The 24,287-nt window shown below is 34.0% G+C and overlaps 1 protein-coding gene across 3 annotated transcripts in view; it reads left to right on the forward strand.

Moving 5' to 3' along the window:
- LOC118277929 (aryl hydrocarbon receptor) overlaps positions 1-22,395 on the forward strand; it is a 130,479-nt gene extending 108,084 nt beyond the window's left edge. The window contains exons 2-10 of one of the 3 annotated variants that reach the window (XM_035596951.2): positions 10,171-10,265; positions 12,961-13,050; positions 16,941-17,150; positions 17,478-17,665; positions 18,982-19,088; positions 19,270-19,411; positions 19,555-20,281; positions 21,011-21,057; positions 22,215-22,395. In XM_035596951.2, the coding sequence (XP_035452844.1) occupies positions 10,176-10,265; positions 12,961-13,050; positions 16,941-17,150; positions 17,478-17,665; positions 18,982-19,088; positions 19,270-19,411; positions 19,555-20,281; positions 21,011-21,052 (1,596 nt within the window). In that variant the 5' untranslated portion in view covers positions 10,171-10,175 and the 3' untranslated portion in view covers positions 21,053-21,057; positions 22,215-22,395. Of the gene's footprint in view, positions 1-10,170; positions 10,266-12,960; positions 13,051-16,940; positions 17,151-17,477; positions 17,666-18,981; positions 19,089-19,269; positions 19,412-19,554 lie in introns of all 3 variants that reach the window. The other 2 variants (XR_004783813.2, XM_035596950.2) reach the window with 2 other exon arrangements.
- Positions 22,396-24,287: the final 1,892 nt, after the last annotated feature.

The following is a 24,287-nucleotide window of genomic DNA, read 5'->3' on the forward strand; positions in this document are numbered from 1 at the left end:
CAGCGTGACATTCACATATCAAATGAGCCAATCTCGCGATTACCGTCCCCGTGACGTTTCGTTTCACGCAACTGTCCCGCCAGTTGGCCGTGTAGATAGTATAACGGTTTTAATTGGTGTTTGTACTTATGAATATTGATTTCGCGTTAATAAATGATTATCACGATTTTATTGCCAGTATTATAATATTGTAATTGATAGTTTAAGTGTTTATAATGTATTTTTTAAGCATCGCCATTTATCTTCGATTTTAATGTGAATTATTTTAGTAGACATCTTTTATTCAGTGCGTTGGTTATTGATGTTGGTTATAAGCAATGTGCGAAATTAATTGAATGATGAAAAATATAAAAGAAACGCCCTAATACTGGAAAAAAACTCTGTCATTTACAAAGAATTTGTGGTGACAGAACAATTTTTGGGAGTGTCTTAAAATTGAGTGACATTTGTGTATTTGGCAATAAGTTACTAGAACAGTTCATAATTGCACTACTTTACTGCGTACTTCTAGAGACTAGGCAATAAAGCACGTTCAAATAAAAATGTATCAAGTCCACAGCTCCATTAAGTTAGTTCAAATAGATGACAATATAATTATTTATCTTTGTGTGCTAAATACTCGCTGTCAACAAATTCCCATGGGTCCTTTTCTCCGCCACAGACTATATTAACCTTTCACCATAAAGTATCGATATTTAGGCCAGTATTTTTTTTCTCCTCCACCCGAGAGACCAATAACGAGTACACAAGATTTAAAATATTCGAAACATTTACAAAATTGTAATTTTAAATTTAGAATAAAGGGTCTTATAACTCTTCTGGATTCCCACAGGGAGCGTCGACGGCAAATGATTTAAAACCGTTTTGCTCCTTAATTAATACGAAATGTGGTATTGTTTGTTGTCTCGTTCTTTCGTATTGATTTTAGTGGGGTTTGTATCGTTGTCTCTTTTGCTCTAGCATTGAAATTACTTCGTGGTATATTGAGACATCTCGGTTTCTCGTGATTTATTGGTAGTCGGGAAGAAATTTTATCAATATGTTTACTTTAAGAATTAGAGGTAACTACATCGCGTTTGGCGATTTATGTTAATATGTTAATTCGGTATTGGTATCACACTTTATGTTTATAGGTTTAAAAGCTTTTTTCGACTACTTTCTATTGTATTTGTAATTGTAATCATGTTGTTTAAAAGCCGGCTTGTTCTTTGAATGTTTAATGTTGATTTAATGGTTTTGTCGTTGTTTTATTGATATAGAGCAGCTGTTATCTTGCTGTACAGGAAGTTTTATTGGGTTACATTTTTTTATTTTAAATAATCAATTAATATAGGTATAAGTTTATTGCAATATCGACTATTTTTAAGATATTATTGTCGATACAAGAGCCAAAAGTTCTGCTATTATTTAAAATTCCCGATAACAAAGTCTTTATCCATACCTAGGACATCCTATTAACCAATAATAAACACTAAAACGTCCTAAAATACAGTTAATATAACCCTAAACTCAATAATATACAAATTCACACGACTACGGTAATCCTTTAAATTTAGCGTGACACAGGGCACGCGACCCGGCGTGACACGGCGGTTGAAGTGTTAAGATTTCTAAACGATTTGCTGTTTACTTGCATTTCTCAACGTTCTGATTTGTTTACTTTGATGTCTGGACTCGTCTAGACGTATGTAAGATTACGAAAGTGTTAGAAGTTTTGTATAGCAGTTTTTGGTAATATCATACTTATTTTAAGGTGAAAATAGAATCCCGGAGCTGAGGACTGCTCAGCGGATTACCGGAACTCCAGCTCGAAGGGCATGAGTAGAAACGGGGTAGCTCTTAGTCAGTAAGAGTCTGGTACTCCCTCTTGTCTTGCCCTAGGTAAGAGAAGCCATTGGATGGTTTTCCTCTTAAAAAAAGACGAGAGGCCCAGTAGTCGAATTCTTCTTCGTATAATTATCTTTAAATAAATCTTTCTATCACATTATTTAGCTACTTCTAAAGATTGTATAAGCTATTGACTGAAGGCATTACATTTGGTTTTAGCCATTATGTTCAAAATATGATCTATATTTGTACAAAGTTAGTTAAATTGATAAATAATATTTATCCTAGTTATATGGTATAATCAAATATAACTTTAAACGTTACACAGTAACAAGTTTACCTATCTAAAGTTACCAATAATATTTTGGTCCTTAATCCGTACCAAAGGACCACGAACGTTTTTCTTCAAAAACCGACAAAAATAACTAAACAACACAACACAAAGGTGATGTCCATTATTTTTTACCTCAAAACTATCTCACCCATATTGTACCCCACATGTCCAGTCATTAAGAGGTCACGGTGCACTACCCCCCGTGTGGGGTTCGACCACGTGCCATATTGTGAAACGGTTACTGCAACAGATGTGCTGACTAAATTATACGTTTTTAATTGTTTTCTGTGAATTATGATGTATTGTTGTTTTAGTTTTTTGGTCCTTTTGGTGGGTGTTTGGTAGCGTCTTGGTGGTAGTGTGTTAAGGTATTTTAAGAGGTTTGGGAGAAGAAGTATTTTGTTTATTGTATTATTTACAATGATAGTAAGCTTAAAGTATTTTTTCCTTTAAGAATCGTTGCCCTTCATTTAGATTTTGTTCTGTATCGTGGATGCGTTTACAAATATACAAGTTCAAATACACCATGACATCGAAACCCGAAACAACAATTTGTAGGTCACACACCGGGCCAACCGTGGAATCAGCATAAAGAGCCAATTTCTAAGCAGGACCAAGGTTTTAAAATGATTTGTCTTTAGTAGCATAAAAATACAAGAAAAATATTCCAAAATTATTTTCTTTAAAGTCTAAAACCCATTTTCTTACACAAAAATCAAACATTAATCACAGCCTTCTATTAAAACCTCAAAAAATATTTTAGCAGCACATTTAAAACTGAACGTTAACCACACAAAATAAAGTTAAACCAAAATTCTAAAATCACGTACTCATTACACATGAACCTACACAAACCAGTATAAACTGACCGTCGAATGTAAAGAAAGATCATACAAAGCGAGACCATGGTAAACTGGTTTTGTATAGCTCTATTTGTAACCGTGTACAAGGGTATTATGTAACGTTAACCGCTCTTGATCCGGTTAACTTTATGTGGTTTTATCACGAAAGACTTGTTATGGTCACTGTAACCCAACCATTGTTAGTTCAAAATTAACATAAACTTTACTTTGACAAAATTATTCGCGGTTAAATACTGAAGAGAAAATTTTTGAGAGGGAATATTTTTTAAACAAGACTTGTTAGGTTATTGAACTGTTTTACATAGAATAAAGTCAAAGGATTAGACAGAGGTGCACCTATAAAAATGTTACATTCATTTTTCAGCAGTCAAGAGTACTTGTAACTCCTTTGGTGTTGCTGCACAAGATCATAAAAGGGCAAATTTCTCGTCATCTCTTTTTAGACAGTCGTGCTTTAGCTTATCATTATCATCACAAACCTTTTTAACCAATTTGGTGTAGGCCTCCTTCAATTCTTTCCATTTGGTCCTATTTTGGGCTGTTAGATAGAGACGTGATTGCTTTACACCTAGTGCTCGGCTCCGTTTAGTCATTTTCTATAGTCTCCCTTGATAAATGTGTTATCCAACACATTCATAATTATTCAAATCAGACTAGTACTTCTTTAGATCAGCGCGTTCAAATCAACAAACTCTTCAGCTTTGTATAGATAATATAGATTTAACTCTTTTCCGAAAAAAGATATTTAAAAGGGTTTTTTACAACCTGTCATTACACAGACGGGTAAGTTGAGGTCTACATTACCAGCGATACCAATTTCGCCAGTTATGTTAATTACATCCATTGTTATAAAAAGGGGACCGCTCTATTACCCAAACACCTGGTACAATCCCATAATCTTTATTGCTAGTTACTGACCATTTTAAAACCGGAAAATGTTTTAAAATTTTACATAAATATGTAAGTATGTGAAATATCCTGTCTGTCAATTGTAGGTATGTGCTTTGACATTCTTGATAGCTTATAGCTATAGCTTTTGAGCTTCTGATACCAATAGTAAAAACATATCAAGGCGTTTATTGTTGATATCATACATTGTATACAAATAGACTGTTTTGTTGGTCGAGTGGTCGCAAGAGGCATCGGGTTCAATTCTCGTATCGGTCAAAGTAGTACTGAGCTTTTTCGGGTTTTCGAAGTTTTTCACAGAGTCTGGAATTGTGAACAGTATATGGCAATACTCATCTCCTATTACATGGGACTTATAACACAAATGGTTATAAGTCTGAGTCCTTTCGAGCTGAGCTGGGTAACTCATAAACCATTGACTAGCCTCCGAAGGACACTTAGCAACATCCCATTGACACTCTAGTCCATAGCAACTACCTTCCTACGATCCTTAATAATTCAACAAGTAAATACATATGCCTAAAATAGCAATAACAAAAATGCACAACTACATAAAGACACCCACAAAATAAGACCTCAAAACATTTCAAAAATACCTGTCAAGAGAGGTCATCTTAAACTGGTTTAACTGTCGCTCAATAATAACATAACGCTATCTCCCGTATGGTAATCAGCTGAACATTTACATTGCACCTTTCCGTCTGTATGAATATTCATACTTTATGTTAAAAATACTTGGACACACTTATTCACTCGTATCTTTAATTAAGAAGTTAAATAATTGTTTGTTATACTTTTTACTTAATTATATTGCATATTTACTTGGTGTATTTAAAAACTTGTTGATCTAGTGTCTAGTACAGGATTCGATTGATGGGTTGATCAGAAAAATAAGTCGCTCCGGACTTCGGTTTGGAGCAAGTTCGGTCTGAACGTAGACTACATAAGACGGACACGCTCGAATTTGTGTTTGATGTTTAAGAGTGTCTCGTAAAAGTTGGAGACAGTTCTAAATATTCGTCTTTTGTCCACTATAATGAAGTGTATCTCATTTCTCATGTTTGGGCTTCATTACGTCCACTTGTTGTTGCTTTTGAGGCTGCTTCTTGAAGACGGAGTTCTTCTAGAATAGCTCCTTCCTTCTCCAGGAATTATGGTTTTGATTTCGTCACAGTATTTAATTTTGTTATTTGGTGTATGACAATAGGCTCACCCCTTCTTACTGAAGACAACAACACAAACGAACAACCTTTTCTTTAATCTATTAAACTTTAGAATCAAAAATTAAATTATGTTATTTTTTTTTAAAATTCACATCAAAACGAGCGGTAAACTGAAAAACTAAATAAAAATTTGAAATTAAGAAACTATTAATTCAATATCGAATCTTACCAAATACGTGACAATAAAGCCAATATTTAATACTTTTTTACAGCGCAATAAATATCAAAATCTACAATTTAACAACGAAATTACATGAATCATATTCATTAAAAAACAATACATATACGAAATATATTTCCAAATTATTCTAATTTCTTTTAAACAAGCCAATGGAAACACGAAATAAAAAATCGATTGCCATTATTAAAATTAAAACACGAAATATTCATTGCAATAAATCTTTAATAAAAATCAATGCAAAATAATGCAGGCAATGTAATCGCGAGACAAATTGTTTGCACGCGACATTTTTTATTAATTAGATGACCATTGCGTTTCCTAACATTGTTCGTTTTTTATATAGTCGTACTAATAAGGCATTGGAGTGATAGCTCGGAATGTTTTCCGGGTACACTGACTTATATGTTAAGCTAAATATTTGTTTTATTTTCGTTATTTGAATGGACAATAGATGCGTGGTGCGTCAAAAAAAAATTGATTTATATATCGTGACAAATAACACAAAAGGGTTATTTATTGTGATTTTCTACACCATCGGGCTTTATGAGTATCTCATAATGAACACAAAACAATTATAACACTATTTTAAAAAACTGCAATTTATAAATAAATCCCATCAAATCTCTTTTATTTTACATACATACATATCTAACCTCACGCCTGTCTCCCACGGGGCTAGGCAAGGACAATGAGATGCAAATTGCTACGGATCCTACATACTGTACATCTCTAATTTTAAATTTGACAATATGACACATAAAGAATAGATCCCAATTACCGCATGTCTTATTAACACCACAACTGATAGTATTGACCAAACCACTATAATTACAGAACGTATAGACAAAAGTGCTAAAATATAAAATGAACAAGTTTCGCGCAGCCACTAACAGCTACTGTCATCAATTTACGTTTTCAATTTATAACAGAAACAAAAAAAAAAAGAAAAAATACCAAACGAACCCCCGATAGTGTAATGACGATTATAGAGGGTGATAAACCACCGCGCATTCGATTAGTGACGTACCTACGGACATTATCGATAAATCGGTAAATCCATTCGATTGCCGGCCAACGCTATCTTGATCTGTGAGGCCGCAAAACAATAACTTTACTTCTTTTTTTTTATTAAAAAGTTAAAATGTTGTGCAAAGAAAAGTAATGAAGGCTGCTCGTGAAATAATTGCGATTGTTTTTATTATAGTGCACGGCTTAATGGAGTGCTGTTTAAATAATTATGCGAGCTATTGAAATGTTTATTTCAGTATAATTCGTATACATTATAATGCCACAGTTTGTTATAAGAATTGTAAATTATAATTGCAATGATAGCCTTGACTTGACGTTTTTGACTGAATTAAGTTACATAGTTACAAAAGTTGAATTTGTTTTTATTGTTCCAATTGTTTATTCATTTCCATTGTACGCCCTGATGTTACCTAATTACTTTTTGTGAGGCTTTTCGTATTGGTTATGATGATGTTCTTTTTATACAATGTTCAATAATTGTGTCTTATTGAACTTTTGAAACGCTGCCTTTCAAAAGTTCAGGACTTTGCAATAAATACAATAAATCATTACTAAAATCTTAGAGAAGTATATAAATATGCATGAAAACGAAAATAAAATGTAAAACCCTTTAAAACTATAACTTCAATAAAAAAAACTCAGTCTTCAATTCAATTCCCAAAACAAAATCAGAACCAACAAAACGACAATCCATAATAACGTCCAGCCAATTGAAAGTGACGTCGATAAACTATGATCTATCGACATAAATCTATCGATAGTATCACATCCCTGGCTTCCATATGGTGTGTCCCAGGCGCCAGTAATTGGCCAGCCTGGTCGTAAAGTGTACCGTACCGTTTGTTGGTGACAACGCCATTGTTGGGGAAAATATTATTTATTTTATATGTTAGGCTTTACCTCGAACATGTTTTGGTATCTTTTAGTTATGTTTTAGAATGTTCGTGGTAAATGATTTTGAGTATAACCACAGGGTACTGCCGCTTTAGTAGAGTGGTCGCAAGTGCGACTGACGGACAAGGGGTTCGATTCTCAGGTCGAGCAAAGTATTACTGGTTTTTTTGGTAGCACGGAGTCTGGAATTGTGCCCAGTATATGATAATAGGCTCACCCTCTATTACATGGAACTTATAGCACAAATAGTGAAAAGAGGGTGTACATTTTATAGCGGCGTTACATGCCGTAATGTACCTCTACCTACCCCTTCGGGGATAAAGGCGTTACCGGGTTACCGGGGACCGGCTCGAAAAGCAGGAGTAGAAACGGGGTGATTTTTTTTATTCAGTAAGAGTATGACATTCCCTCTCACTGTATAGTCGATGATATGATGATATGAACGTAGCAAAAATATAAAGATGTGAATTTATAATGCTTGATGATAAGATCTAAGTATTTGTTAAATACTTAGTACTAGGTGGTCTGTGGTACCTTATAATATCCCTAATAACAGTTCAATACAAAAGGTTAAGTCTAACAGTTAACATTTGACCGCCAAGTTAATGGTATAGTATGCAGGATAGGGTTAACTTAAACGTATGTGAATTGGTCATTACAATAGCTAACATCTAATTATGGATTCGATTCCCGAGTTGTATAACATGCGCTTTGTAAGAGTAAAATGTCGATAGTTCACTCTAAATAAGAGGTTTTTAATTTTTATTCAAAGGTTAGGAATGCTTTTTTCTTTTTGGTAAAAACGTTGCCCTACACTAGGATTTTCTCCTGTGTCGTGGGTGCATTTACAAACATACAATTTCACATAGATTTCCGTGTGGAAATCGTAGGTACCCGCGACATGTTGCACGACAGCCAGTTGCCCAGCCAATGCGCCAACTGTGCTATCTATTATATCTATCCCTAAACGATACCTAACTAAATAACTTAGGGAAATATTTCTTTTAAAACTGATCACGTCTTCGCCTACATAACCTATATTGTAATTAAGAATCGTTATAGCATTTCAACGATTATCGATTAATGTAATCGATTCTTGTTATAGATGAAATAATACAATCGTGTGCAGGTGTCATTGTAACGTGTTTATTAGCTGTGGAACTTATAATTATGTATGTAGACGGTATATTTTTATGTCTGTCTGTATATACAATATTATGTGAAACTAATAACAAGACGATTATAACTACTTTTTTATTTTCATTTGTTTCTGATATTATGTTGACGTTTGATTGGTAAGTATATAGCCGACCGTTGCGTCGATCGCAAGTAAATTCATTAAATAATTAACTAAAAAATCATGGTTTACTCACATACATTAATGGAGAAAAGCTCTAATAGTTTCGAGTCACAGAGGGACTCTTCATCATGAGCAGCGTGTGCAGACGCGGCGACGACGCGCATCCTACTGTAATCGTGATTTTTTAGTTAATTTAGTATGTCTCACCATAGTAATTATAAATATACAGTAAATAATTTTTAAATCCTACACAAAGCATATTCTTCTCTTTTTATGTTGCATTCATTAAATTTTTTATTCATATTTTTATTAAATAAAACAACATTTACCTCTGATTTTTACCGAATCATGCTTTTCATTCTTCAATATCATAATAATACATACCTACAGGTTATACAATAAAGCATATTTTCCCATAGCATAACAATAATAAAACACCCCTTACGAGTGTAACCCCAGCATCCCTATTGCTCAATGAATCTGATTTGTCACACAAACCACGCCCTCTCATCTCTGGCTGTATGTATGTAGGTATTATTACTATTATGTAATAAAGACCTGTTTATAATAATGTAGACTGTCTCGTTGGTCGAGTGGTCTCAAGTGCGACTGCCAGGCAAGGGGTCTCGGTTTCGATCCCTAGGTCGGGCAGAGTATTGCTGGGCTTTTTTCGGTTTTTCGAAAATTTCTCAGTAGGAACACAAAGTCTAGAATTGTGTATATGCTCACTCAACTGGTGAAAACTTGGTGAACAGGTACGGGCAGCTCCTTCGTCATCTCCGAATAAAGGGACACCTTGAGATCATACTATTAAAAAAAAACACATAGCTTGGAATAAAAGCGACATAACTTATTAAAAAATAATGTTCAAATTCACTGGCAAAAAATACCACACTTTATCAAAGTATAAAGAAAATTTTATCTGTTAGACACATACTCGTAATACCACACTTTAGTAGAGTATACAGAAAATTCTTTAACATGGAAAAATGGCTTATCTATCCTCACATAAATATTATAAAAATAATAATAACTAATTATCAATAAAACAATTATAAATAAAGCGTTATCTCTACTCGCACCTTTAAGGTGTTAATTGGTATAGAATTCTTGTTGTTATTTTGCAAACATCCCATCGCAGAGCTGTGTAATTAAAAAAATATAATTATATCTTTTTAATTACGTTGTGAGACATTAGTTGGGACTTAGCTTCACACCTGCGTAGTTACAAACACTAGATAACATCTACGATCGAGAATTAAATCGTAGGAAACCTGGCTAGAGTACTAGACTATACTTAGTATTATTATGTGGACTAGGTTCCTACACGGCTTTACCCTGACCAAAGAAAATGTAACCTATATCACTTTTCAGCTCAATCAAGTGTGGGAGAGCCAAGCTTCGTCACGAATGGACCGGCTTGACAGGAGTGATGCCAAGGCATCACAGAAAACAGTCATCTTTGAAACATCTTTTAAAATTAGCTACTGCATTTACACAGATAGTCTGACAAATTCAATTCGAAGTTCTTAAAAAATATTAATATAAGTAGGTGTGTAGTTAAAATACATTCTTTGAATAAATTTTAATTATGTTTTCTATTGTTCCAGTGGTCATGCACAAAGAAAAAGAGGACATCCATGGTCACAGGAGAGAGCACTCACCCTACGACCACGCCATGCCAGACGGAGAGATGTTCTTACAGGTAAGTATTATTATATAGTTTTGTATAATAAGTATTCTACGATATACAACATTATTGATATATAATATGACTGACTTAAGTAATACAATTAGCTACGTGGCTCATCCTGCACGTTGCTCTTGAATATAAGCCCCACCGTGCTTACATAATATTTTTATATAATCAGAAACAGAGATAAATACTAAATGAATCGATATAAATATGAATTATTCTAGTGATACTATTAGTTACGAGGGTCATCGCGCACGCTAATTATGATTATGAGTTCCAGTATGACTTGAAACTAGTAGAGATTTTCTCGAATAAATTTTCAAAAGTCAACTTACTCGAATATGAAAATTTTTTGAAATTGTGCCTAAAAGTCGAGAATAGTAAACCTCATATTGCAATGTGACTACCATAGCTAAGAAAATTGAGTAAAATACTCGTAGGAAAAAGCTTTTCGAGACTTATAGGGAAATTGCAGCATTGAAGTTATAGCTACTAGATCGTTTACTTCAGGAAAAACATTCTGAAACCCAGTCTATATAAAAATGTCACTATAATATCCACGATAAACAACAAAATATTTACTCAGGCCGAACTATTTTCTATTATCATACCGTTACAGCATTAACTTCAGCCTTCGGGCCAAGGTTACATACAACCGAGCGAAAGTTTATCAATTTTATTAACTTTTTCGATTTATAGTACAGCTGGTACTACCATAGATATGTATAATGTTATTTATGGAACATTGCTGGCTTTGTTCGTTGAGGTTTATGAATAACTGGAGAAAAACCTTCAAGACAAGAGTGTATTCCGTTTTAAAAGGCCGGCAATGCACCTGTGATGCTTCTCTGGTGTTGTGGGATCCGATCGCTTACCATCAGAAGATTAGTCTGTGTGCTCTCTATTCCATAAAAAAAGGAAATGCTACTTAGGTATAGGTATTTTACCCGGAGCTGCAAACTGCCTAGCAGGTTACCGGGGCTCCGGCTCGAAAGCATTAGTAAGAACGAGGAGGTTTTTAGTTAAGAGTCTGATAGTCAATCTCACCTGGCCCAAGGCGGGAGAGAAGTCATTGAAATACTTTCCCCACTTAAAAGAAAGGTATAGGTTTTTTGAGTTATATCTGTATTAGTTGGTTGAATATGAGGATTTTCGAATAGGTAATTATTATATAATTAAAAACTTTGTTTGAATTTATTATAAAATTACAAATAGATATAGATATAATCAACTTGTCTTCTGATAGTTATAGATACATAACATATTTAATCTCTTCTTGTATTTTAAGTTTTGGTTCAAACAGGTCTTACAAACCTCGTTAATTTCAACCTCATTCCCAACTAATACAGTCAACAAGATTTCCACAACAAAATATACATTTACAAGCTAAAACAGTAACAACTATGACCAATAAAGACGACATAATAATAAATTATGAATAGTTAGTCAGATACGAAATAAATCAATGGGAAGTATCGATGCTATAAATAATCTGTATTATGTGCTTATTCTACGTCCTCTAGTTAGCGGGACGTTTCCATTGTTGGGCGATACGATATTTTTACTGAAGTATGCAATAATCTAACTCAACATTGTATAGTCTGGCGACTGTTTGCAGATAGACATAAATAAAAAGAAACTAAAAAAAGAGTATGGAATAACGTACTTTGTGTTGATCCTTGGAAATGAAGCACAATGTTTCTATTTGATTAGAAGATTACAAATCTGTTGTATTTTTTCAAACAACACACGAATTAATATCTCCTTATTTTTGAACCTAACTATATTATGCGTACAGATTCATTTCCCACATGTTTAACAAAAAAAGACACATTTACATAATATATCAAATCTTTTACAATTGTAAAATTATAAAAAAAAAGAGGTCTGCTTGTTTGCCACTTATTCCATAAAAAATAAACAATTATAGATTTCCACTGCATAAGTAAACAATACACATAGATATAGTAACATATTCAAATTAAATAAATATTTTCCATTACACTTAGAAAACTTTTTCATCTATTCAATGCAAATGTAAATAAATAAGGATGGTCAATGTAAACACGCTCCCCACATTTCTTCGTCCAACTTGGCTCGTAACTCAGCCGTGTGTCTGGCCAAGGAAATAGCTACGAAACCTGTCGAAAAACTTGCCAAGTCTTTATTGTAGTCGACAGAATAATTTCGTCCCCACATCAGGCCACAATTCTGGCGAAAACTTTTGTTTTTTCTTGCTATTTTTATTTGAAAACCTCTGTTCGTTTTCTGATAACGAATTAATGTTTTTATTTTACTTCTTGTTTATGGTTTTGTGTTTTGTTATTGTAATTATTGATAGTAACTTCCTTTTTTTCATACAACACTTTTATTGAGGGAGAAGTATCATCCAATGATTAGGAGTATTAGACTCTTACTGACTAAAAATCGTCCAGTTCCTACTCCAGCTTTTCGAGCCGGAGCCCGGTAACCCGCTAGGTAGTCCGCAGCTCCGATTCAAACAACACTATAAATTGTACTGTAGCTTTACAGAGAAAATTGAAAAACTCTGCCATCAAAGACAGTTTTCAATGCATTTCAATTTTAAGTTTTGTCGCCGCATTCGATAGAAATATGTTTGTGAGGTATATAGAAATATATGGTAGGTAACTTATTAAGTATCTTTTTTTAAATTTAATTTAAATGTAATCATGTTCTATTGCAGGCACTCAACGGTTTCCTGATGATCTTAACGTGTGAAGGCGAGGTGTTCTTCGCGACACACAGCATCGAGAGTTACTTAGGCTTCCATCAGGTTTGTGCCACTATTATTTACTTACTTATTACCTACGTGTCCTTGTAAACACTAAGTAAACATGTTTACAGTTCGAGCAATTTCTTTTTTGATCACTTGGGTTTATACAGCAGTATATGTTACATGAGGTTATAATAAAGAAGCTATCAAACATAGTGTATGTCACATGTTAAGCTCAACTAGAAATATTTTCTTCGAAGCACAATTATTCTTATCACATAGCATAATCAGTTCAGAAATTACATAACAACAGTCGGTCTTAAAACCACTAACAAGTATACTAAAATCACTCATAAAAAGAATTTAGTTACCAAAAAACTCGGCCTTGTTCACAAAGAACTATAAAAATATTTAACAAACAAAATTTAATAATGCGGCACAACTATACAGAATGCTACCAACAAAATAAGGTACCATACTCGATACGCGACACATTTTCACCCACAAAATACACTTTAATTAATTACATTATTTCCATATAAAAATTACCCTATTTTTTTCCTTATGAAAAGGTCGCATTAGCCTTATTAATCACTTAGCCCGTATAAGATAAGGTTTGGACCAAAATTTAATTATTCATAAAATAAAAGTGTAATAAAAATATTAATTAAGCCGCGATAAGTACCATACAGCCTTTAGCACCGCCCTAGTGTTATCAATGGTCGCCTTATCGGACTTTTCAACGAATGGCTTTGTAATCTCTTCGATATTTTACATATTTTTGGGTTTTAAGTACTTTTTTGGGGGTAAGTGACTTAAGACCCCGCCCCTTGAGATTGGTTCTGATTATATTTTATCGGTTGCTACTAAAAGCTAACGTCACATTGCTCAAAATTTTTATGACGGCTGCTATTAAATGGACCTAGTCGTTTCGTAATTTTGAAGACACTATCTTTCTTTACCTTTTCTTATCAAGGCACTCGAGCAATAATATTTTTCTTATTGCAAATTCATCATCGCAGTATAAACGTAGCATATACGATGTATGATAATAATATAAAAGAAAGCAATTGAAATAATTATGAAATGTTCAAATCTATAATCACAATAACTTCCTAACCAATAACTCAAGTACACATGAGTATATAATACAAAAAATAAATCATTTTCATATCCTACCAACACGACCCAAAAAAAATTAACATAACCACGGAATCTACGAAAAAAAATCATCAAAAACAAAAAAAAACCGCGTCGCATATTAAAATTGCTCGTTAACAAATGCCCTCCGCATTACAGTTAATAAAGTCTCCGATGAAATATTGCTATTAGAATGTAAAAACCCCCTGGTTTCGACCCCTCACGGCCCCAGCTATAAAACTTTCAGTTGGCAGTGATCGTATGCGTATAAATTTTACGTTCAACCCCCCCTTCTCTCTTTGTTTTGTTTATGCTCAAAGCCAGCGAGTAATTCGGTTACCTGTACGTGCTTTTGTGGGACAAAGATTATTTAAATAGAACTGACATAGTCATGACAATGGATTGATTTATTACGAGTAGGTAAGGTTTTCGTTTATTTACTACTGGATCTTAAGAACTGCAAATTGAACCTTATGACTTTCAAGAAAGCAATTATAATGACATTCTCATAAGCTTTGGCTCTAGTTTGCTCAAATCTTTAAACTTAGCCCCACCTAAGATTTTGAAAATATTTCTTTAGGATCACCATGACTGTATTCTTCTGTTTCATCAAAAGTATTTAAAGCCCAGAAATAAATACATAGTTTAAATCCATGAAGTGTATTTACCATCCCCTAATCAGACACAAGCGCGAGATCGAGTGTCAAACTCTTAACTGACTAAAAACTACCCCGTTCCTACACTTTACGAGTTGGAACCCCCGGTAAACGCGCTAGGTACTCCGAAGTTTCATACCTACCCGCTAGTTTCCACTCTACACTAACCTAACCTTTGCCCATCAAAGTGCGTAGGGTGGGTTGCGATTAAAACAAATCGATTTATAAATCATTAAATCGGTCCGGGTACTTGCCACTTCCGGGCATAGTGCGTGGCACGTGGCTGAGCAAGCCATGCTTAAATAAGGGCGATTATACGCAGTAAAGATTGCCAGTGTAAATATGTATTGGTGGCAGTAAAACCGATCATTGGTGTATAATTGTGGGTGGTCATAAAGATTTTAAATGTAAGGTGATATTTTGTTAGGCGAAGAGAAGTAAATAAGACGTAGACTTGGAATAAATATCAATCATTCGTGATGAATCAGTTGATTTATTCATCTATAGTCAACATTTTTGTGTTGTACCTACTTGATATTCATACTAAAATCTCGTCTTTAGAATAAAACGAATGTTCAAATCACTATCAAGACTGATACACTAGCAACAAATAGACAATAATAAAGAATTTTTCAATACACAATTTAACCCCCGAACGAAACAATAAAGACCAATTCCAAATCCACATTTTCAAAGAACACCTTTCAAATACAATCGAAATTGAACATTAAAGTCCAAATGCATCTGAGTCGTTCGAGGGGTGACCTGAATGGCAACATTAACTTCAATCCGCGCCAGGTGGGTGCCGAGCAGTATCGATCGCTAATGGTCTGCGCTGCGCTTCGTCGTAAATGGCTCCGACCGCCACCAAGATCATTTTTATTCTAACCATTAAAAAGTCTTACTGTTTTTTGTGTTTCTTTATTTGCTGCTGTCTTGGATTGAGTCGTGTTTTAGTTTAGGTGTTTTGTGTATGTTTAATGTTAGGTTTTTAACAAGGTCAGAATAAAACAATATTAGCAGAAAAGGTTAAATGTAGATTTCTTTAAACTATTTTGTACATGACTAACAGTTTAGCATTTAAAAATACAATCGCTACTTTCAGTCGTTTATTAAAAGACCTTTAAAGAGTTTATACGACTCGTAAATCCACCGAATTTTACTATTCTTACGACTTTTATTTCCCATAAAAAATAATAATTCAATAAAATTCTACATCAAGATAAAATTCTACCCCAAAACTAAATCAAAGTTAATCAAAACTTTTATCTACCCCATTAAAACATAGAGACAAATTATGGGCAATATATTTGACAACAAAAAATGGAGCTTAAAATACAAAATGATGTCATCCATCAATACAAATACAACGAAAAATTGCCAAAACAAAGGTGTATCAACAAAACATGATGCCGTACCATAGCAACCCCCCAACCCAGTGAGAACAAAAGCAATTACCCAACAAATCATCTTTTGACGTTTAATGCCAACGCAATATGTTGTTACTCATACCAGCCCTATACATATTTTACAAATTCATTTATATATTTAGAGGGGACCCAGGTCCGTGCCTTGGGTAACCCCATTGATTATCAATTAGTTTTGTACTAGCATCATATGCTGTTGCATTATCTACACTATTTACACGGTCTTTTGTTGTGTGATGGGTGGTAAAATGAATTAGAACAGCATTCAAACAATATTCGAACATATTTATAGGTTGTTAAGGTAGTCATTAGCTTGTCTTACGTCCGGAATTAACACGTCCATCTTCGTTATAGATGATTCTTTAATTATTGAGCCTTGAATCGATTTCTAGGGCTCGCTTGCTGTGGTTTATTGATTTACGGTTTGATTGTGACTTGCTCTTTTTGTTACTGAATAGATTATGTTTGTTAACTAATTATCTTGTTATCTTATGGTTTATTGAATCTTATTAGGGAAGCATTAGAATTGAATAATTATGAGTTTGTTTAGTCATTTAAACTTCTGTCCTTTGAAGTAAAATTTTTATTTGTCTGTGTACTCATATTGCAAATGTGATTGCTAAGCACAAAATGTCAGGTCCGTCACCTAAATAAAGTAACACCTAATTAATTATATTTTCTTTATTGCTTTACTAATTTGAAAAATATCTCCATTCTCAATTTCCAGTCGGACATAGTCCACCAGTCAGTTTACGAGCTCGTCCACTCTGAAGACCGGGAGGAGTTGCAGCGGCAGATCTTGTGGAACTCCTTCCTCCCTCCAGAGGTCAGCAACCTCACGCTGCAGGACGTACTGAGGCCGGACAGGGCACATCTATTAGAAAGGAGCTTCACCGTCAGATTTAGATGTTTGCTTGACAATACTTCTGGATTCTTGGTAAGTCTGTGTTATTTGTAATAAACATGTAAATGCTTATCTGATTGTGGTCATATTCTTTAAAGTTTTTAACACATTGGAAGTTTACTTGGGAATTACCAAGGATTCTTCACATACCTACTTATATATATAGTTACTCCTTGTGTTTTGTATACAGTTTTCTATACAGTTACTCCTTGTATTTTGTATTTTGTAAAAATATCAACCGTAATAATTTAATAAAGATATTAATTACGAGTGTTCGTTTAACAGAGTGATTAATGTTTCGATCTAGTATATTGTCTAAAAACAAAGCGCAATTACTTTAAACTTTATTTTTATTTACAGAGGCTTGACATCCGAGGTCGGATCAAAGTGCTTCACGGGCAGAATAAGAAAACAGAAGAACCTCCTTTAGCTTTGTTCGCGATATGTGCGCCCTTCGGACCTCCCTCACTCCTCGAGATCCCTCAGAAGGAAGTCATGTTCAAGAGCAAACACAAACTGGACCTGTCTCTAGTCTCTATGGATCAACGGTAAGGGAAACTGCTTCAACAAACTTTGTGCTGAGAACCAAATTGGAATGAGCCTGTAATATTTCCTACCTGATAAGACTCGAACAAACAAACTCAAACCCTTAAGTTTTATGCTTCTTGGATAAAAAAACACATGTAAATTGGTAATAAAAATATAGTCACAGAACAATAACAGGTTACGAATCTTTATATTACAACTTTTGTGAGACATACTAAATTAATTATTACGTTTTTCGGCTTACTCACATAAACATTTGACAAAGAACTCGATAAGTTTCAAGCCATGCTAGAGGCTCATATTCATGAGTTGCATTCCGTGACACATGGCGCGGCGTCTGCGGTCCTGCGTAACAGCGCGACAGTCTCGATTTGAAACTAGTCTAGTTTCTCGTCAAATAATTACGTGGGTAAAAACATAATAAGATTGGAAATCAAAAAAAAAACTACACATAATAATATTAAGTGACATGCATTTTAAGATACAATTTTCTATTAACAGCCATTATAGCACATTGACGCAAATATCGAAATACTTAAAGATGACAAACAATACACACTTTAAAACGAATATTTGAGAAGTTGACAGCAAACACATTATGATGAACTATACTAGTTTTTAGAACTTTTAGCAAAAACCGTAACAATAAAAGATCACCATTGATGAGAAGTATAGAAACCATATTAAATTGATAATTGACACTAGAACAGCGGACGGCTTAATTAATGGGAATGCCACAAGGTTTACAACAAAAAGGTGATTTTTAGACAATAGCCATAGTCTTGAGGTTAACGAAATCGTGAGCTTTGAATTCCATCCTGGAAACGTGTTGTTAGTTCATGTCTATGAAGTTTGTATCCATTTTGTTTGGTGTAGATATGACTTGAAATAATGGACATAAATATCAAAAGCTGTATAGGGTTCTATTAACTGAAAAGACAAAGTAGTTTTGCATTTTTTTTTCAATTCTGTTATGGTATTTACTGGTCAACGACAAGACGGATCACCTGATGGTAAGCAATCGGCGTCACCCATGGACACCCAAAACACCAGAGGCGTTACAAGTGCGTTGCCGGCCTTTTGGGGGTTAGGAATTCAAGGGTTGTTGGGGAATCGGGGATTGGGAAGATTGGGAAGGGGGAATTGGGCCTCCGGTAACCTCACTCACACAACGAAAGCGTTGTTTCACGTCGGTTTTCTGTAAAGCCGTGGTATTACTTCGGTCGAGCCGGCCCATTAGTGCCGTAGCATGACTCTCCCACACGTAATTACACATAAGACTTAGTAACACTAATCAAAATTATTTCCATCGTTCCAGGGGTAAAATGCTGCTAGGTTATACAGATGCTGAGCTGGCCAACATGGGAGGCTACGATCTAGTTCACTACGACGATCTAGCTTACGTCGCCAGCGCACATCAAGAATGTAAGTAGCACCATGCATAACTATTATCAATGAATAATACACCTATATTTATCAACGTAATTATTTCTGTACCATCCATTTTAAACATGCTAACTTATTAATAAATATTAATATGAATTATACAGGTGCTAGTAATATATTTTTATATTTTATATAGTTAACTGTTTTATTTTCGTTGCAGTATTAAAAACAGGTGCTTCCGGAATGATCGCTTACCGCTTCCAAACAAAGGATGGTCAGTGGCAATGGCTGCAGACCTCTTCCAGACTAGTCTACAAGAATTCTAAACCTGACTTCGTTATTAGTACGCATCGACCGCTCATGTAAGTTCTTTCACAATTTTAGTAACTGTCATTAATAGTGATTGGTGTTCAAAATTAAATTAAAAATGGTTTACACTATTAGTCATTATAATTATCTGGTGTTTCATTGACCATGAATCTTAATTGTTCTTATTTAATTTCAGGGAGGAAGAAGGCAGAGATCTATTAGGCAAAAGGACAATGGACTTCAAAGTCAGTTACCTCGACACCGGCCTCACTAGCCTCTACTTCTCAGAGACCGAACAGTTGTCCGGCTGCGAAACCAACGTTACTACTCCTCCCAGAACCGCAAGGAGATACAAAACACAACTCCGAGATTTCCTATCAACTTGTAGGAATAAGAGAAGAGTGCCCACAACTCCTGCACCGCCTCCTGTCGACTACTTAGCAGCGGACGCAGTAGCGGCAGCATACACTAATCTAAATGGCGCATACACAGCTCCTTACGGAGAATACCCTCCAGCCCCAACCTTACATTATGCTCCGCCACCTCTAGACGACAGATTCTTAACAGCAGACAACCTCTTTCATCAATATAAACCTTTATCTTATCATTATACTCCCTATGCGCCGAATGGCTTCCTTGAACCTGCGCCTCCGCCTGGTTACGAAGTGGCCCCCACGTACCATCGACCACCTTCGAGAGAGTACACGTACGTGGATAGCAGTGGAAGATACATGAGTCCTGTAACTGGACAGGAGAGAAGGTCGCCTTCCGTAGTGCCCGGACCAAGTCCTGCAGGGTCGAGTAACTCGGAGCAGGAGAGGATGCAGCAGCCTCAGGCTTCGGAGATGCCACGGCAAACTGTGCTCATGTGGGGTGCTGGAGGAGCAGCTCAAGAAGTTCCAGTCGAGTACTCGCCTCCACAGGTTTGGCGTTACCATCCATCACACTATCATACCGCTGAGGCCACTCAATGAAATTAATCTAGTATTTTATTGACTTCCACAAAAACAAGTATAATTGGATCTTTTGGAAAATCCTTGTGAATGATCTATGAAATACTTAGAAAAAATATTGCAATCTTTGTTACCAAGACTTTATTTTCTTATACCTCGCTCAGTGGTGAGACCGAGTCGGTCTTTAGGTCTTCTTGACTTAAACAGGGTCCTTCCAGTATCGATATCTGATACGTCTTGATGTATATTTATAATTCGAGAATTTTATCCAAATATAATAATATTAAAAGATAGTCGTTTTGTAGAATAAATGGTACGAATCACGCGACGCAATGTTACACATGATAGGTTTAAATGCTTTGTAAATATTTTTTTTTTTACATTTTTATTGGATAGCTTGCTTTGAGTGAGGGTTTTTATAAATGTTGGCTTCAATAGATCTAACTGAAGCGTATGATTCATAGTTTTGTGAAAGTGATTGTGTATTGTGTCTGTACTTTGACTTACAATACCTTGTTTATAAGAGGTTACTTTTCTATTCTAGAATAATTACGTTCTAGTTCAGATATATCATTGTTATAATCTATATCATCTTCAACACCAATTGTGTTGAGAGGAGTACTATCTTCTGGCTCGAAATTTTTTATTTCATCTGTTTTATGTTAATTGTCATTAACATTTGTGTTCCTATCATTACAGGCTCTTCACAGTACTTTAAGTTACGCAGCAAGTCTCGTATAAACAAGGTACATATTAATATTTTTATTACAATTTCGCTGTTTTCCCAAAGCGAATGTTTTTGCAGTACATATCATTATATTTAGCACGCAATGATCACATATCACTTTATCTAATGATGCAGTCGATCCCTTTTATATATTTTCTTACTCTTAGAAATACTTTTACCTAAGTATTCCCTTTAAAAAGGTATGCATTGATGTTTATTTTGTACAAATTATCTTACAACTCCCTGAGATTCAATGCGAGCACTAAATCATTATACTTTGGTTAGTTCAAAATTGTTTAAATAATACGAACTTTCTACTAAAAGAAAATATCTGTATAATACATATCAACAGTACACACATTTTTGTCAGCTAATGTTGTTTGCAATTCAGTTTTACCTATAATATCTATTGCGATTTTATTATCAATAACTAACATATCCATATTATTGTTTCTACAATCATCTTTAACCATATTATTATTGGTTAAGGTATTGGAATTGTGTTCAACATTAGTCCTTTGGTCTTGCTTAAGCACAGTACTTGTAGGGTCGACTGTTTGCACCGCCGAACCAACGCCACGTAGCATTTTGTACATACACTTGCCGTGCCTTTCACTGTTACTCTGTTTTTACAACTGTAAGCACTCAAGTTTTGGTGGCTTCTGAAATATGTTATGAAACAAAATTTGTCTAAAATTTTACTTATATAAACTGAAAAAGGATTCTTTTGCCTCTAGTGTTAATTTAGATGAAATGGTATATGAAATGTGGCCCCTTTTCTAAGTCTCTTACTCGAAACTATTTACAATAATTCTTTGCCTTGTTGTCTATCTCAGAGTCTTACTGCCCATGCGACAAATATAATTTTAAAGCTATAAGTAGCTATTTGTAAAAAAACATGACAATTTAATGTGAGAATACTGAATTTGTGGATAACACAAATACAAATACGACACGCCACAACCAGTCCCATAATTTAATAAGATTAAAATAAAAAGACAAATGCAGGATTGTTGGTAATATTACATTTTCCAAAAAGATAACCTACTTTAGGTTCCTTCCATACTATTATTATAAATACTATAGTGGACATTTGTATTATATTATAATCATATTTCCTAAGGCTCCAGAATTTCAGTCACCATATATTTATTTATTTATTCCATTGTGCTACAGTGACCAACGTTGGTACGGCTACGGTGACCTAGCGTTCAAATGACTCTTCCGCCGTCGACATAGAGTTTAAGATAGCTTAAATTTTTTGATAGTTCTTTGTGGAAAACATTGGATCATAAGTAGACAATTGGTAATTTGACCAGAATGTATTTTGATCTGATATTGAAATCTAAATTTTATGTTTTTGTTCAATGTAAACAAAATTAAAAATTATTTTAGTAAAATAGTTAATTGATGATCAGGTATTTCAATGATCCCCAATTTATCCTCTATATCAAATGGTTTGAGTAAAATTAAAACTTTTAATATGTCACATCATTTAATTTTATTTATGAATCCAATGTTATTCACAAAGAAAAATAAATCAAAAAAATATTTCGTCTTCTTATTGTATAATAAAAAAAAATAGTTTTATCGATACGGGTCGTATGACTATAGGTTTTGTAATGTATCGAGTCTTTATTCGATTTATCGATTTAATCTTCCATTGTGTGACTTTCGTTTCCAATAACTTAATTATTAAGAAAAATAAATTTAAAATATCACATTTTATGAGCAAATATTTATGATTAACATATCAATATTTCGGACCATTAATGTTTTTGTCCAATAAGGTCTATTGTCTACGATGCGTCATTTGACGAATACGTGCAGACTGCAAATGATGATAGATGGATTTGTATAAGGAGCGAGTGACGTAACGTTGCCGCTTCGTGGAAAGCATTTACTGTTTCTTAGCAATACGTAAGCATTCGTCATTTGTAGGTTGCATGCAATCGTTAAATGCACCTCACGTGGGTAATATGTCTTTAGGGTTGCTGTTCACGTTTCGTCATATATTATGACGAATGTATGCATTCTTCATACTCAATAGGCGGCCTACAAATGGCAAATCCTTGCATTTTGCTTAAAAACAATGAAAACTGTCCAAAGTCAAAGTCAAAATTATTTATTTCAAATAGACCAGGAAGGCATTAAACGTCAAAGCAAATATTACAATATAAACAAGATGTCAGTCTGTCTTTCAATTCTTTAGTGAAGCTATTTGCTCGTTACAAAGTGTAGATTCCTATGGAAAAGAACGAGTAAGAAACTCCAAAACTTACTCTTTTTCAATCCGATTCAAATTACAATTTTAGTTACATTGTTTCGTTGGTTCACGAAGCAGCAACGTTAAATTTCTACTGTTTGTGAAGGTTGCATGCATGCGTTAAATGCCGTAACGTGAACAGTCACACTAACATATTATTATGTCGATTACTAAATTAATGATAATAGCATAAATATTTTCAAATTGACAACTGAATTTATATACGATACATTATTTTTTATGTAAATCGAGTCACAATAATTTAAGTAACATGCAGGTCATTTCGATATAATTTATTAGACAGTCGTAATAAGTCTGTCAATAATTGCTCATTATTAATAACAGGACAATTAAAAACATTAGATAAATTCATTGTTTTAACATAATAATGTGTTCTAAGTATAACAGAAAGAAACCAATCATGTTTACCTGTCATTTGAGAACTATTAATCATATAAATGGTTAAACATTTAAATTCTACAACACGAAATTAAAACATAAATTTCGTAATTTTTTTGCAAGATGAGAATTATTTCAAATGCCAATATACGACCAAAATATTGTCATAAATAAAATAAAATGTGTGTTCAGCCAACATTTTTTCCATTAAATAAATAAATCACCATAATTTTACTCTAATTTATTAATTAAATTGTAAATAAATAACTAGGTTTAGAAGCTTAACCATGTATTATTGAATTAATTATAATTATTAATAATTATTTAAATGGACATAATTATAAATAAGATGAAGTTATCCGAACAATTTCTGTATTTATTTTAGCATATCGTAATACATAATGTAATTAAAAGAAAATCAAATAAATTTTTCATGCCACTGATTTTGGAATTTTTATTTACCTGTGCAAAGATTAAAATGTAAAAGGTGACTGTTACCTAAGTAAATAGTAAGTTGGATATGTCCCAAGTCCTAACTCTAGTACCTGATGGCCGCTTGGTGTGTGGAGTGCGGTTGACATTTT

This window comes from Spodoptera frugiperda, chromosome 18, assembly GCF_023101765.2.
Source record: "Spodoptera frugiperda isolate SF20-4 chromosome 18, AGI-APGP_CSIRO_Sfru_2.0, whole genome shotgun sequence".
Taxonomy (NCBI): Eukaryota; Metazoa; Arthropoda; class Insecta; order Lepidoptera; family Noctuidae; genus Spodoptera; species Spodoptera frugiperda.